General features: G+C 36.2%; 3 protein-coding genes across 7 annotated transcripts; 1 reads left to right on the top strand and 2 right to left on the bottom strand.

Annotated features, from left to right (window-relative positions):
- Positions 1 to 2,417: 2,417 nt before the first annotated feature.
- On the bottom strand, positions 2,418 to 4,141 carry LOC140840058 (calmodulin-7-like). Its single transcript, XM_073207146.1, has 2 exons — positions 3,952 to 4,141; positions 2,418 to 3,112 (listed from the first exon to the last, which is right to left on the bottom strand). The coding sequence occupies exons 1-2, from the start codon at positions 4,025 to 4,027 to the stop codon at positions 2,739 to 2,741; spliced, it is 450 nt and encodes a 149-aa protein (XP_073063247.1). The 5' UTR covers positions 4,028 to 4,141; the 3' UTR covers positions 2,418 to 2,738.
- A 1,540-nt stretch (positions 4,142 to 5,681) lies between these two features.
- Positions 5,682 to 8,405, bottom strand: LOC140840056 (CSC1-like protein At4g35870). Its single transcript, XM_073207144.1, has one exon. It carries the CDS (start codon positions 8,207 to 8,209, stop codon positions 5,744 to 5,746), a length of 2,466 nt encoding a protein of 821 aa, XP_073063245.1. The 5' UTR covers positions 8,210 to 8,405; the 3' UTR covers positions 5,682 to 5,743.
- A 226-nt stretch (positions 8,406 to 8,631) lies between these two features.
- On the top strand, positions 8,632 to 13,192 carry LOC140840055 (probable ubiquitin-like-specific protease 2A). Of its 5 annotated transcripts, none has more exons than XM_073207139.1 (9): positions 8,632 to 8,955; positions 9,130 to 9,186; positions 10,187 to 10,408; positions 11,155 to 11,398; positions 11,578 to 11,745; positions 11,830 to 11,961; positions 12,353 to 12,434; positions 12,674 to 12,787; positions 12,866 to 13,192. In XM_073207139.1, exons 1-9 carry the CDS (start codon positions 8,862 to 8,864, stop codon positions 13,037 to 13,039), a joined length of 1,287 nt encoding a protein of 428 aa, XP_073063240.1. In that variant the 5' UTR covers positions 8,632 to 8,861; the 3' UTR covers positions 13,040 to 13,192. The 5 variants fall into 5 exon arrangements, with proteins under 5 accessions (XP_073063240.1, XP_073063243.1, XP_073063242.1 ...); XM_073207142.1 differs by having other exon boundaries at positions 8,633 to 8,955; positions 10,187 to 10,291; XM_073207140.1 differs by having other exon boundaries at positions 8,639 to 8,955; positions 10,187 to 10,384.
- The last annotated feature ends 93 nt before the right edge of the window (positions 13,193 to 13,285 follow it).

Below are 13,285 nucleotides of genomic sequence, written 5' to 3'. Positions count from 1 at the left end.
TACAAGCCTCTTCGCTCGTCTTTCCCTATACTCGCTATGGCTTCTATACTTTGTTTTTGCCTTGTATCTTCTTAATGCATTCTTGTGAATGGAATTGTACGGATTATAAACAATCTGCAAATTGATGTTATGTCTAATATATCAATCGAATGTTCGATGCATCTCGTATGTTGATTTGAATCGAATTTCTAGGGAACCAAAACAAGATAAAAGACTGATTTTGGATTATTAGCTCTGGATTAAGAACTGGTTGATTAAACCATGGCGTAGCAAAGTATATTCAAGATGCCAAGACAATTCAAAACTTTGCCAGTCTCCTCGATGATCTCAAGAAATTTTTCGTATGATGTTAGGAGCAGAGTTTAAAGGATACCAAAATGTTAGATGTATCTTCTTTATTAGTAAAGTGCTAAACTTATTGATCAAAAGAATGATAGAAATACATTGGGCATTACCCAAGCTAATATAAACAATGAGAGTTTACATAGTTACTTACCATAATAATGACTTAACCAAGCTGTATTGGAGGATTATTACATGCTTCTATGAACATACAACTTAATTTTAACGAGTGAATCTTTCCTAGGCTCTAAACCCTCAAATGGCATAATAATTACAAAATTCAACTTACAATCCAAAACTCTTGCCTTGGTAACAAGTTATCCCCTGAAAGTCTTCATGTACCATTTCAACATACTCTTTATTGTAGTCATGAAGAAGGAAATGGCAAGCCAATCTCTAACCTTGTTCCATAAGCTTCGAGTGAGTTGAGAACGAAAGAAAAGGTGGTCAATGGATTTCTAGGCAATATGGAAGAGAACACATCGTCTCAGTAGGGGAAAAAAAACTTATCTTCGGCGAGTAACTTGCCAGGAGCTCCCAACCATAGAGTGAGATAATGTTTCGGGAGGATAAAAGTGTTTCATACCAGGGATGTCCTCGACACCCAGGCCTTAGAAGACAATGAGCCTGATTCAGCTCCGAAATCTTTTGGTGGAAAACCATGAGAATAATATTAAGGTGGCACGCTAAACCGATCTACCTGAGCTATTATTTATCCCAAATATATAATTTCTTGATCCACGTAGAGTCAGTATGATTTCTCCGTAACTTAACTTTGGAGTGAATAATCTCTACTACCTCTTTCGAATTTTGAACTGCCATTAAATTCTTTATAGCCCTTTCTTGCTGAATTCGCGGCTCAATCGATGCTCGCTGACAATGGTGGTTCTTACAAGTCTAAACTATGTACGCTTCACACAGAGAGACAAGTATTAGTCGTCTGCCTGCATTCAGAAACTGGCCACATAATGTAAGTTTTCACAATTTAAAAGTTCACAGCCAAGAAGAAGATCCCACTGATCAACCGTGTTTCCATTTTTTTTAAAAAAAAAATTAAAATATATTAGAGCTGAATTGTTGAGTTAACCACATGACTTGGTAATCTTATTCTTGCCAATATTTTTTTTTTAATTCAATTAAATAATACATGTTCTATCTCGAGTTGCATTGCTCGATTTCGGTCTACGTTATAATGGGAGAAAAACTCCATTTGTTGGATGTTTTAATGGCGCGAGGGTAGTTAGATATTTTTTCTTCGATTTTTTTTTAATGTTTAAATATGAAAGATCGATATAATTACATGATCCCAGAAGTGGGCCAATGTTTATAAAAAAAAAGTGATCATTTTCTGCCTGCTATCGGATCTAGATAGAAAAAATGGAATTTCAATAGCGTCGTAAACTTGTTTGCTAGATAGATATTATATTATACTAAAAAAATAGGCGAAATTCACCTATATTACTTAATTATCTTTGGATTATGAATATAGAAATCCGCAAATTTTATACAGGATCCATGTTCAAATTTAATGATGTGAGAGTTATGGTGATTAATCGAACATTGTATTTCACATTATCTGATTCAGATACATGATTCTTTGATCAACTAGTATCGCCTCTCAAGTGATTGTTGAATAGCTCTTTTCTACGAGACACGGAAGATATATACGTCCCAACTCGAAGAAGAGTGTTGCTGCTCGGGAACACATCAACCATCTCTTATCGGCCGTTTTCTAGAGCTATAGAATGACACTGGGGATGGATTACAGCCAAATCGTAGTCCGTTGATGGTGTCCCAGAAGAAGCCCAAAGTTCACCCAAGGAGATTAATGAGTCAGTTATTCTATGATTCTTGCGCTAAAGGGGGCACAAAACATTCCTTTTTCAAGCCACAAAATCTGGAGCAAGGAACGAACTAGGGCATGAAACTACAGCTCTAAGGCAGTATCCCCCAAAAAAGAGATAAAAACTAACGGAGTGTCTTTTAACCAAGATATTTACAGAAAGAAGTGGGAGAAGCCGTATATATCATCAATGATATAAAAATAAATAAACAAACAATAATATAAAATGGAGTTGACAAGTTTTTAATGTATCCATAATTAATCAACGTGTCAAACATAGCTCGAAGTTGTACAAATAGGTCCTGAATATTAAATCTTGAAAACTGACAACATGAACAACCCAGATAGCCAAAGCAAAGGACAGAGTATACCAGCATACATTGAAGAACAGCACTAGACTACAATGCAAACAAAAGAGAGTAAGCAAGCAACAAACAAAGCTAATAAAGCATAACACATCATAACAAACAGAAATCTCAGAGAACTTCTCTGCCCCAGCTTCCTTGTTTTATCCTCGTACCGTTTAAAATATTTAGTTTGGGTTGTTCAGAGCTCATTTGGCCATCATAATTTTGACAAACTCCTCGTAGTTTATCTGTCCATCGCCATCAACATCAGCCTCACGGATCATCTCATCAACTTCCTCGTCAGTGAGCTTCTCCCCAAGATTTGTCATTACATGACGAAGTTCAGCTGCAGAAATGAATCCATTCTGATCCTTATCAAAAACCCGAAAAGCTTCCTTGAGCTCTTCTTCAGAATCAGTGTCCTTCATCTTCCGGGCCATCAGGTTTAGGAACTCTGGGAAATCGATAGTTCCGTTTCCATCAGCATCAACCTCATTGATCATATCCTGAAGTTCAGCCTCTGTGGGGTTCTGTCCCAACGAGCGCATTACTGTCCCAAGCTCCTTGGTGGTAATGCAACCTATCAATCAAGTATTCACAAGGAACAATAAGAGACCGAGGTTGCAAACTTTACAAGGTTTATGGCGATTATATTAGAAAAATATAGAAACGTCCACAACGCAAGCTCCTCTAACCATAGTCAACATTATGGAAAGGGAATTAATTTGCAATTGCTATAGGCAGAAAGTATGAAAAAAATGTATCAACAATTCAACTAATCACTTCAATAAACTCAATATACAAAGTTGTAAGATAAAAATTTTGAGTTGACAAGTTTGTTCCAAATCTCTTAACCTTTCCCAGATAAACAAAAACAAAGTGAAACATTTTCAAAAACGTCAAAACACCTTCAGTCAAAATTAACAGCTCGATATATCGAGATATATCGGCTTTATTGTTGCTTTGACTCTGCCGTGAAAAATAAGTGAAAACTGCAGCATCCATTGAAGTAGAGTACCATAGCACCAAAGTCACAAAAAGCATTGATTTTTCACCAATCACACTCAAAACGAGGTTCACGTATATACACACAAACAACCCAACAAACTCAGCATCAGAATATCGTAAACCAGCTTCGTTTCCCTTAAAAAACGAAACTTTCCACGATCAGCCCAACAAATCTTCCTATTTAGATCATAAAGTACGACACATAAACAAATGATACACAATCACACAAACACGACAGAACTATGTCGCGTCACCACGCGTACATATTTGGCGCACGATCCACATTTTCAATCAAAATACAAGATCACCACGAACGTTCGCAAATACGCAACAAATCAATAGCACCCACCAAACAGATCTACACAGGAACAGTTCTAAACATTCGCAAATAGAGTATAATCGGTGACTAACCGTCGCCATCCTTGTCAAATAAAGAAAAAGCTTCCTTGAACTCCGAGATCTGATCGTCCGTAAGCTGATCCGCCATTTTCTTCCCTCAGCTAAAACTACAGAATCAAGGTGTCTAATTTGAATCGTGAGAGAGAGAGAGGTTGTGCGCTCGTCAACGGAGAAAATGTGTGGCTATATGATGCTTTTCCTTTCCTTCTCTTTCCTTTTCACCTTTTATTTTAATTATTTTATTTTCTTTTAATTCAATGTTTGGGGAGAACAAGAATTATTATTTTTTCCCTCAATTACTATTTGTCTAGTCTCACCTGCAAAAATTCGAGAAATTATCTAACAAAAAACTTATTCTTTTAAAATAAATCAACTAAATTATTAAAAATCCATAATTTATAAATAAATAAAATTTACAAATTCTGAAAAACTTCATAAATATATATATATATATAATTTATGTTTAATAAAAGAGACTAAGATTTTAAATAACTTCTAAAGTTGAATGACTTCTTATTATGTATTTGAAATATCTAATTTTGAATTTTTGATTATTATAAGCTTATAAAAAGGTTTACGTTGGAACAATTTTGATATCCTGCACATCTATCGTGCACATCTATATGAGTACCGATGAGATGTCACTCACCAATTGGATGTGTTGAAATATAGAAAAAAAATTGTGCATCTAATGAGTGAGTGATACCTCATCGATGCTCACATAGGTGTACACGGATTATTTCATCTTACCCCTGCCTGCCTGCAGGGGTACATCCAAAGGCCAGAATTTTTTCTGGCCCAATTTTATTTTTTTTTAATTTTTTTTTTCCCCATGAGGTGGAATCTCAACCACTCATATGGGGTGTGGGCACTGCCCACACACCCATAATCGAACTAACCGATGTACACAATAAGTGTGTAGCATATCAAAACTGTATGTTGGAATCCCAAAATTGCCAGTATCAAAAGAGTTGCTAGATAAGGTTAGTTGATTTCCATGTAATTCTCTTTTGTCATTTTATTTTCAATATCAATAACGTGATATATATATTTACCAAACATATTTCTTACACGCCCACCTATCTGTCTGTTCTATACCACGTATAATGTGGTTGTGCATAGTTTTATATACATTTTTATTAATTAAATCGTTTTTAAAAAATGATATCATATTTAAGCTTCAACTTGTCTTTGTACTAAAATCATTGTTTTCAGTATTAAAAAAATAATTGTCTGAGTTTCACAAAAAAAAAACCACTCGTTGAAATATACGATTCATTATTACACCCGTTTATTTTCTTTATTTTATTTTAGAATGTAAGAGAAAAATATAAAGACCTATTTTTTGACTGACCAATTTAAAATCAGTAGACCAGAAGTATATTCACAAAAATACTCATATTTAGTGATATCAAGTTTGAAATTCTAACTAACAATATCAATATAAACATATACATACACATATTCAGATTGGCATATTATGTAACAATTAGTGCACCAACTGTATTTCCTTTGCTGGAGAAGTTTTATTTACCCTAACCAATCGGCCAGGTGATACGGGCTCCTTGAAGATACTTTTTTTTTTTTATCTTTATGTCAACACCAGAAGCCTCTTTTTTAACACATTATAAGCCTCTTTTTGGCAGCACAAATATCGGCCCCATGCCATCTCTAAATGTCAGGCCATACACATGCCATAGACCCTCAAAAGTGCTATCATAACTTTGATTCATATCCACATGTTGGAGCAACACAAGAACACAATTACTTTAACTAACACAAACTTCTACTGTTCAAAGTATTATCATACATTACAAGTATCCCATTCAAACGTGGGCCGCGAAAACACCTCATAATCTAGGGATCCATGTATTACATTGTCAACACTTTGTATGCCTTGCAATACAGCAGGCTGAAACAAGTCGTGATCATAAGGCAAAAGCTTGTACATTACTAATAACCCTAGAGTGAATATGGCCTGAAGCTTTGTGGAGTCTCCATGAACTGAAAAGAACAATAGCATTGATAGAAGGAACAAGTCGACACAAAACCTCATGATACAGAGTACAGTATCCATCAACCTTCCGTCGTTTCCAGCAGGAAAGCCTCGAACTCTGTATACAAATAGGAAGTTGTATTTATCGACAACGTATCTATATCCAAAATAAACTGCACCAACTGGAACCACGAGGGGGGAGAATAACGAATAAATGAGGGTCAGGGCGAAGATTGTGAGATTAAAGGCGTAGTATTGTGCGAAATCAAATGCTTGTTTGGGAACTGGAGATGTCTGGCTCCTGACTGGAGGGTACTCGGACAGATCATGCCCGGAAAAATGTGTTGTTGGAGAGGAACCGTTTGAGAATGTGCTTTCGCCGACCATGACCTCAGATATTCGTTCACCTAGAAGGGGTCTCTGCAAGTTATCTATGTCTTGTTGCAGAGGATAATCTTCAATTCGCTCGGGTACCAGCTGAAGCATGTCATTCTTTCGAAACTTCCTGAGATTATTTTTAATCCACGGTATTGGAGACAGTAGGTCAAAAGATATACCCAAGAAAGTGCTTGTAATGAGAAACGCAAGACAGGAGAGGCATGATCTCGACAAGAAAGAAGAACTCAGATACCGTTCGATCCGTTTGCAATCTTCTCCATCCAAATAACACCTGCTCATTTTTAAAATAGCACTTTCTAAAGATGACTCAACCAAAGCCCTCAAGAGAATGAGGTTCACCAGAAAAAAGCACACCATCTTTAACAATGCAGCCCTTTGCTGGCTAGACACAGTAAGATGACGTTCAAACCTCGAAAGGTATGAAAGAACAGAAGGAATCAGCAGATACATGCTCACAAAAATAATAACATTGGGCAGAAACTGAAAAAGTATGGCTATAACCCAGCTCGAGCTCTGCAACCATGTCAACCACAGCTGAGCATTATCTATTGCCTCTGCGTTAATAATCCTGGCTGCACTCTTTATGGCACTAATTACGGCGAGTGGAGAACTGAAAAACAAAAGCATCAACAGCAGGCAAGTGTTTACAATCACTCTCCGTAGTTTTAAAGAAAATTTTGAGGATCCCAAATGGTTCCAGTATATGTCACTTGCCAATGGAGCTCTCTCCACTTTCCATTGGTTCCTTTGGAGTTGCAGCTCTGTCAATGAGAAGAACCTCCCGACCCGTCTCCTCTTCTCGGTCCGGAAATCCTGCACCGCCTTATTAGCAGTGTAAACATCTTTAAATACCACAAATGCAACTCCAGCACCCCTTGCTCGTCCCTCTTTATATACTGCCATTTCCATCTCCAATTGAGCTCTCAACTCTTGAAATTTCCTTAAGCTATCCTCATCTGAGAAACCCAGCTCATCAACCACCTTGTACCAAAAATACTTTGCTCTCCTCCAAAGAAACTGAAACCTCTCCAGCAAACCCCTTTTCTCCCTTTGATCATCAACATATTCATTCTCATTTGTCAAGCCCTTGGCCTCCATTGCTGCCACCAACTTGGATATTTTCTCCCTCACCCTCGTCAAATCTGTAGCTAAATCATCCAAAGCACACAGATCCATAGGTACAACTACTTTATAAATCTTCCCAGGGTACCTATGCTGAAAATACTCCAGTAATGGAGTGTCATTAAAGCCTAAAGTTTTTGGAACCCCATGAACCATGATTGTAAAAATTGCACTTGAATGTGAGCTAGGATCACTTGGATTTCCATTCCCATCTCTAAACCTCGTTATCCTCAATCTACTTTCAATTACATTTATACCATAGTGCACCAAAAAAACAATGAAAACGACAAAAATGAAATGCACCCAAAGCAAACTAGAACCTTTAACAATATGATTTATCGTAGTCTTCGAGAATTCATCAGAAATAGGAGCTCTACCCAAATAAATATTCACGGGTAGCATAACCATGACAGCAAGTGCGGCGAGAAAGAGGAGAATACCGGAGCTGCCCCCTTCAATCAGGAGAAACTGGGCGGCATCAGCACCACAGTGATGCGAAATCTCGACGCTGGTGGCATGCCACACAGCAAGAAGCTTGGAGGCTATGGCCGTGGATCCCGGCAGGCGGCGGTGATCGACGCGCAGCTTGACGAAGACAAAGATCAATAGGCAGGTGATGGCGCCAACAGCCGAGATATTGAGTAAGTATTGGATATTCCCGTACCAAGCGTTGTCGAAAGCTCCGTCACCGTCGCCGTCGCCGGAAGAAGGCGGCGGGGAGAAGGTTGTTGGGGAAAATAGAGGGGGATCCATGTTCTTGATTTCGGGAAAAAAATCTAGAATTTCTTATTCGAATTTAACAGCAAAGGATTTTATGAATGGAAATTGGGAAATCAATAATCAGTAAAGATTGAAGCTTGTTATTTGCCATCGTTGCATCTGCATTTCTAGGGCAAAGGGTTTTTAGACTTAGGAGAGCCGACGACCCTCCTCCTCCTTTTTACGTTTACGCATGACAATATCATATAACTTATATATTTTTTTAAATCAAAAATTTGTACGAGACAACTTTCACGGACTGTAATTTATATTTATATTTATTTTATTTAGATTTTTTTATGATTTAACTCATTATTTGACCAAAAATAATAATCAAATTTGAGTTAATTTCGATTTAATCCGGGTTGACTCATGATCATTACAAGAATAATAGTTTTATTATTCGAAAATATATAAAAAAAATAAAAATGATTACGGAAAAGAAAGAGCCGTTTTAGCGCAGTTCAGTTGTCAGTTCACTTGCCTATTTGCTTGAAAATTTATCGTGACTTTATGGAAGACGACGCAAGCTTCGATATGCACGCGCCATTTACATTTGATCCTGTGAATCTTGGATCATTAGAGCCCTAGGAATCAATTCCACTGTCAGAATTAACCGTCCAGTAGAAAATTGCTCTGTAAAAAGATGAAGTTTGGCCCTTTCCCGATAAACTTCCAGAAGAAAAGGTCGGCAAGAAAGAGGCGTGTTGAGTTTTGTAGCCAAGAGTCCTTGTTTCCAGGCAATTAATCATTCCTTACTTGAGCCCTCTATTTCTTTTATCTAAAATTTTATTTTTTCGAACTGGGAATTTCATGTAGATACTGGAATTTTTCATTTCGTTGAGCTAGGGTTTGTTTAGATATAGCAAAATGTGGTCCATTCATTTGTTAAATTCGGCGTTCTTGGATACCAGGCGCGGGAGAAAATTCAAAGGGTTTTACGGCGACCAGGAGTCGAGATCAAAGCAATAGTTTGTCTCAAAGGCCCATTTTAACGTTTTGTTTATTTATAAAAGTGAATGTTGTATTGAATTCAGCTTATCTTTGTCACATTGGAACTTTGTGGGTTTATGCCTTTTTTTATTTTTCAGTCATAATAGCTTGAAATTCAAATTACTAGTGCAAAACACAGTAGAATTTTATGATTTGATATGCATAAAAATTGTTGGTTGATAAATTGTTGTTGTGCCTTCTTAAACAAGAGGCTGTTTTCTTGTGCAAAATGTGATGTAGGCTCTGTTTGTTTCCTTCTTCAAGTTTTTATCCAGAGCCGCAAATGCTTGAATTTCTGAATTGTTTTTCATAGAAGTCACAGTTATGCTAATAATTTGATTGAAAATATATAATGCAAAATGGCCTTTGAGGAACTCATGGAGTTGAACTTGAGGAATGCATCAAATGTGGTAGCGTTAAGTTATGCTGGAACGGTTACTTGGATTTCTTGTTAGTAAGTTTGAAGATGTAGAGATTTTCTTTAAGGGTTCCTGTAAGCTATGCTGATGTGAACAGAAAATGAATAAGGGGCAAAATGTGATTACTTTTCCTTTATAATTTATTGGTTTAATGAGTTTTTGAAATATAAGAAAAATGGAAGGCAAATGATCTTTGGATTATAGAAAAAATGCCGAATTAGTCGTTTAAGCATGAAAGAGGCCTAACAATTACGTATTCACCAATTGGGAATCAAACTAAATGGTGGAAACCGTAGAATCATTTTATATCTATTGTTATTCAAAAAGCTAAAGCGACATGCCTTACATTGAATGGTTGACAATCATGGTTAAATCTGAATTCCACACTTCGAAGTATTGGTCATTTGGTTGAACGATGAAATTGAACCGGTGCATGCTCTGTTCTTGTTAATATAAAAATCTTTTTTATCATAGTTCCCTCATAACATGTGAACCAATGTTGATTTTTTTATGGGTATAATGATGCAGTGGATCACATATTTTTTAATTTTGATTTTAGGTGGATACAACAACACGGTGAAGTATTATGTGCGAGTTATGTCAAGTCAATATGTCTCTGAGGAGCTAAAAAGCCTCGCAGGACCCGAAGAAAGAAAGCTCATCGGTAGACGTTTACCGAATTTGATATCCCCTCGAGGTCCAAGATCAAAAGGAAAAGTTGCAAGGAAGGGAGGAGTGCCATTTAGTCACAACACTGGTATATTCAATAATTTTATATGTTGTATATGTTTTACCCATTAAATACTCCGATACATTGCAGTAATTATATTTTCTTTCGAAATATAGTGATTGCCCAGTTTTATTTTTTTTAAATGCATCTTTACTAAAATGTGTTGAGAAATCTGCTGAAGCTCCTAAATATTGGGTTTTCGGAAACTCGTTTTCTTATTAGCTATGATGGATATAACTTTATGTTCCTACACGTTTCTGATTTTTGAAGTTTGAAAATTAGCTATATTGTTAGAACTTATCGGATCAGCTTGGAATCGATTCTGCTTTAAATTATTATTTGATGTTTTGAGTACCTCGAGTTAATCCATAACTAAAAAGATCGAATCGATGAATATCATCTGTTGTGATAAACTTTTGTTAATAACTAGTATTGAGTTGATTTAGGATGTCGTTGATAAGGCTTCTTTTTCAAAGGATGCGTGAACATACACGGTCAATCTTTCAAAATTTTCAGCTTTGTTGAGTTTTTGGAGAAATGTTCTTTATTCCTCAACTACTGCTTTGATTAAATTTGATGGATTTGTAAAAGTTCAAATCCTTGCTCTTTTTTTCTCCATACAAATCTTTGCAATTGCTTTAAAGATGAAATGAATCAGAAATAGTGGATTTGCACGAAATTTTCTGGTGAATAATTGAATGTAAGCTCTAATTATTAATTTAAAATTTAAAATTTAAAATTTAAACCAGGGAATCTCTTGTATTCTGTTTGGATAACGAAAAATATTTGATTTGTAGACGGAAATTGTGGAATTGGAGAGGTTTCTGCCGGAAGAATATCCAATGAACTAAAGAGGACTCATGCATCTTTAAAGAGTCGGAAGAGGAAAAATAAGCAAAAAGATGAGTTGGGTGATTCTGAAGAAATTATTCCCAGTCGTATTCGTTTTCGTGGGCAAGCGAGGAGGGCTCGGGACAGCTCTAATACAGGATCCACTGAACGGACAAAGTTGGACTCTGCTACATTCCTTCACTACTTCATGTAAGGTCTTTGGTTAACATTGCTTTAAAGAGGGCTATTAATTCATTCTGTTGAATTTTATTTAGCAATGATAGAATTTTATGTAGTAAGTTTTTTGATAGAATTTTATATGGCAAAGATAGAATGCAACACTATGCGGTACTTTCCTGGTTTACTTATGAAAGTGTATATACATGTAGGCATATATGGAATGATTTTTCTGAAGAAAAGTTGAAGTCTGTTGCATTTTTCGACCCTTTATGGTTTAATTTGTATGCTGATGAAAGAAATAGATCGATGGTTCTGGATTGGATCAAGGGAATCGGCATATTCTTGAAGAAATATGTTTTGGTTCCAATCGTACTCTGGTATGTGCTTCTTTGAACTTATTCAACAAATAACCAGAAGTATAATTTATTTTGGTATTTAGTATTTGCATATCATTTTGGTAGGTCTCATTGGAGTCTCTTGATCTTCTGCAACTTGGGCGAAGGTCTAGATTCAGAAAATGGCACTCCTTGCTTGCTATTGCTGGATTCGTTGCATGCAATAGGTCCTAAGCGACTTGAGCCTCTAATAAGAAGGTTTTTTTCCCTAAAATTTTGGACTCTTGCATGGTTTACGGAAATTAGAGTTGCATAGTTACACCAACGGTGAAGTTTTAAATAGCGGGAAACACTTGGTGCAACAAACCTATTGGAGGACAGAAGGGGCAATTGTTGCTCTTCAACTAGTATCGCTTCAGGTTTATTTTATGTTGTACCTAGAAAAATATGATGTGTGTAACATATGTTATTGATCGTATTGAAACATATGTGGGTTTTACATTGAATATATGTAAAACTCATTAAGTTCAACGGCCTATTATAAATTGGGTTATCTTTATTTTTTTAAATCAGTGTCATATAATTGTTCACTACAATATAAATTAATTATGATGGGTGTTCTTTTAAAAAAAATTTATTTATTTTGCAGGCTCCTCTCCGACATATACAAAATAGAGGGAAGAACAGAAACTAGAGAACAACTTAAAAAAATGCCTCTCTTGATTCCTAAGGTACACTTTTCATGTCCATTGTCGCTATGGAAAGCAATCAAATTTCGTACGAAATTGTTGTTATTAGGTTAAAGTGTTGATTGTTATTGTTGTTGTATTCCTTTTTTTTCTTCTCGAATGCATGTTGAAAATTTGACTTTTTCCCCTAAAGTTCTCCGAGTTTTGGGCGACCCAGGAGCCCTCACCATATCTGTCCCCACTCAGTTTGTTACTGTCATTTAATGAGACTTGATGTTTAGGTACCACAGCAGAAGAAGGGCGATGAATGTGGATACGTTGTTCTCTGCTACGTAAGCTTGTTCGTAGAGTGCGCTCCTGAAAATTTCAGCACATCCAATGGCTACCCTTATTTCGTGAGTTCCATCTCTTGCTATTTTTCGTCATGTCCACTGTGATTCGGAACCATTTCAATTCTTGATAATGTGATGCAGATGAATAAAGATTGGTTTACCGTTGAAGGACTCGAGTCTTTTTACAAAAGGCTCGATTCTTTTCCTCCCGTCTCAAATGATCACGACGATTCTGCTTCAATGGATTCTGGTGCATGCGTTGAAACTATTTTTGTAGACAAGAGTAGTGGTAATGCTGTTATTTGTCTAGACTAGAACTGAATCAGACCTTGTGTTGTATAAAAGTTGGTGCATTAGCTTGATATGGCTGTGAGAATTTAGTTTGTATATGATTAGTTGATCGAATTGTAAGATGGTGTTAAAGTTAAGAAAATCAAAGTAAAGACGATGAACACGGTTACATACTGAGGATCTGAGTCGAACTTAAAAATTAATCAGCTCAAACAATAGGTGCACATAAATTTTGTTGGATAATTATATTTTCATTGATGGATTGATCAA

This window comes from Primulina eburnea, chromosome 8 (genome assembly GCF_022965805.1).
Source record: "Primulina eburnea isolate SZY01 chromosome 8, ASM2296580v1, whole genome shotgun sequence".
NCBI lineage: Eukaryota > Viridiplantae > Streptophyta > Magnoliopsida > Lamiales > Gesneriaceae > Primulina > Primulina eburnea.
Note: the sequence above shows the minus strand (reverse complement) of the source record. Positions and strands in the feature narration are given on the sequence as shown.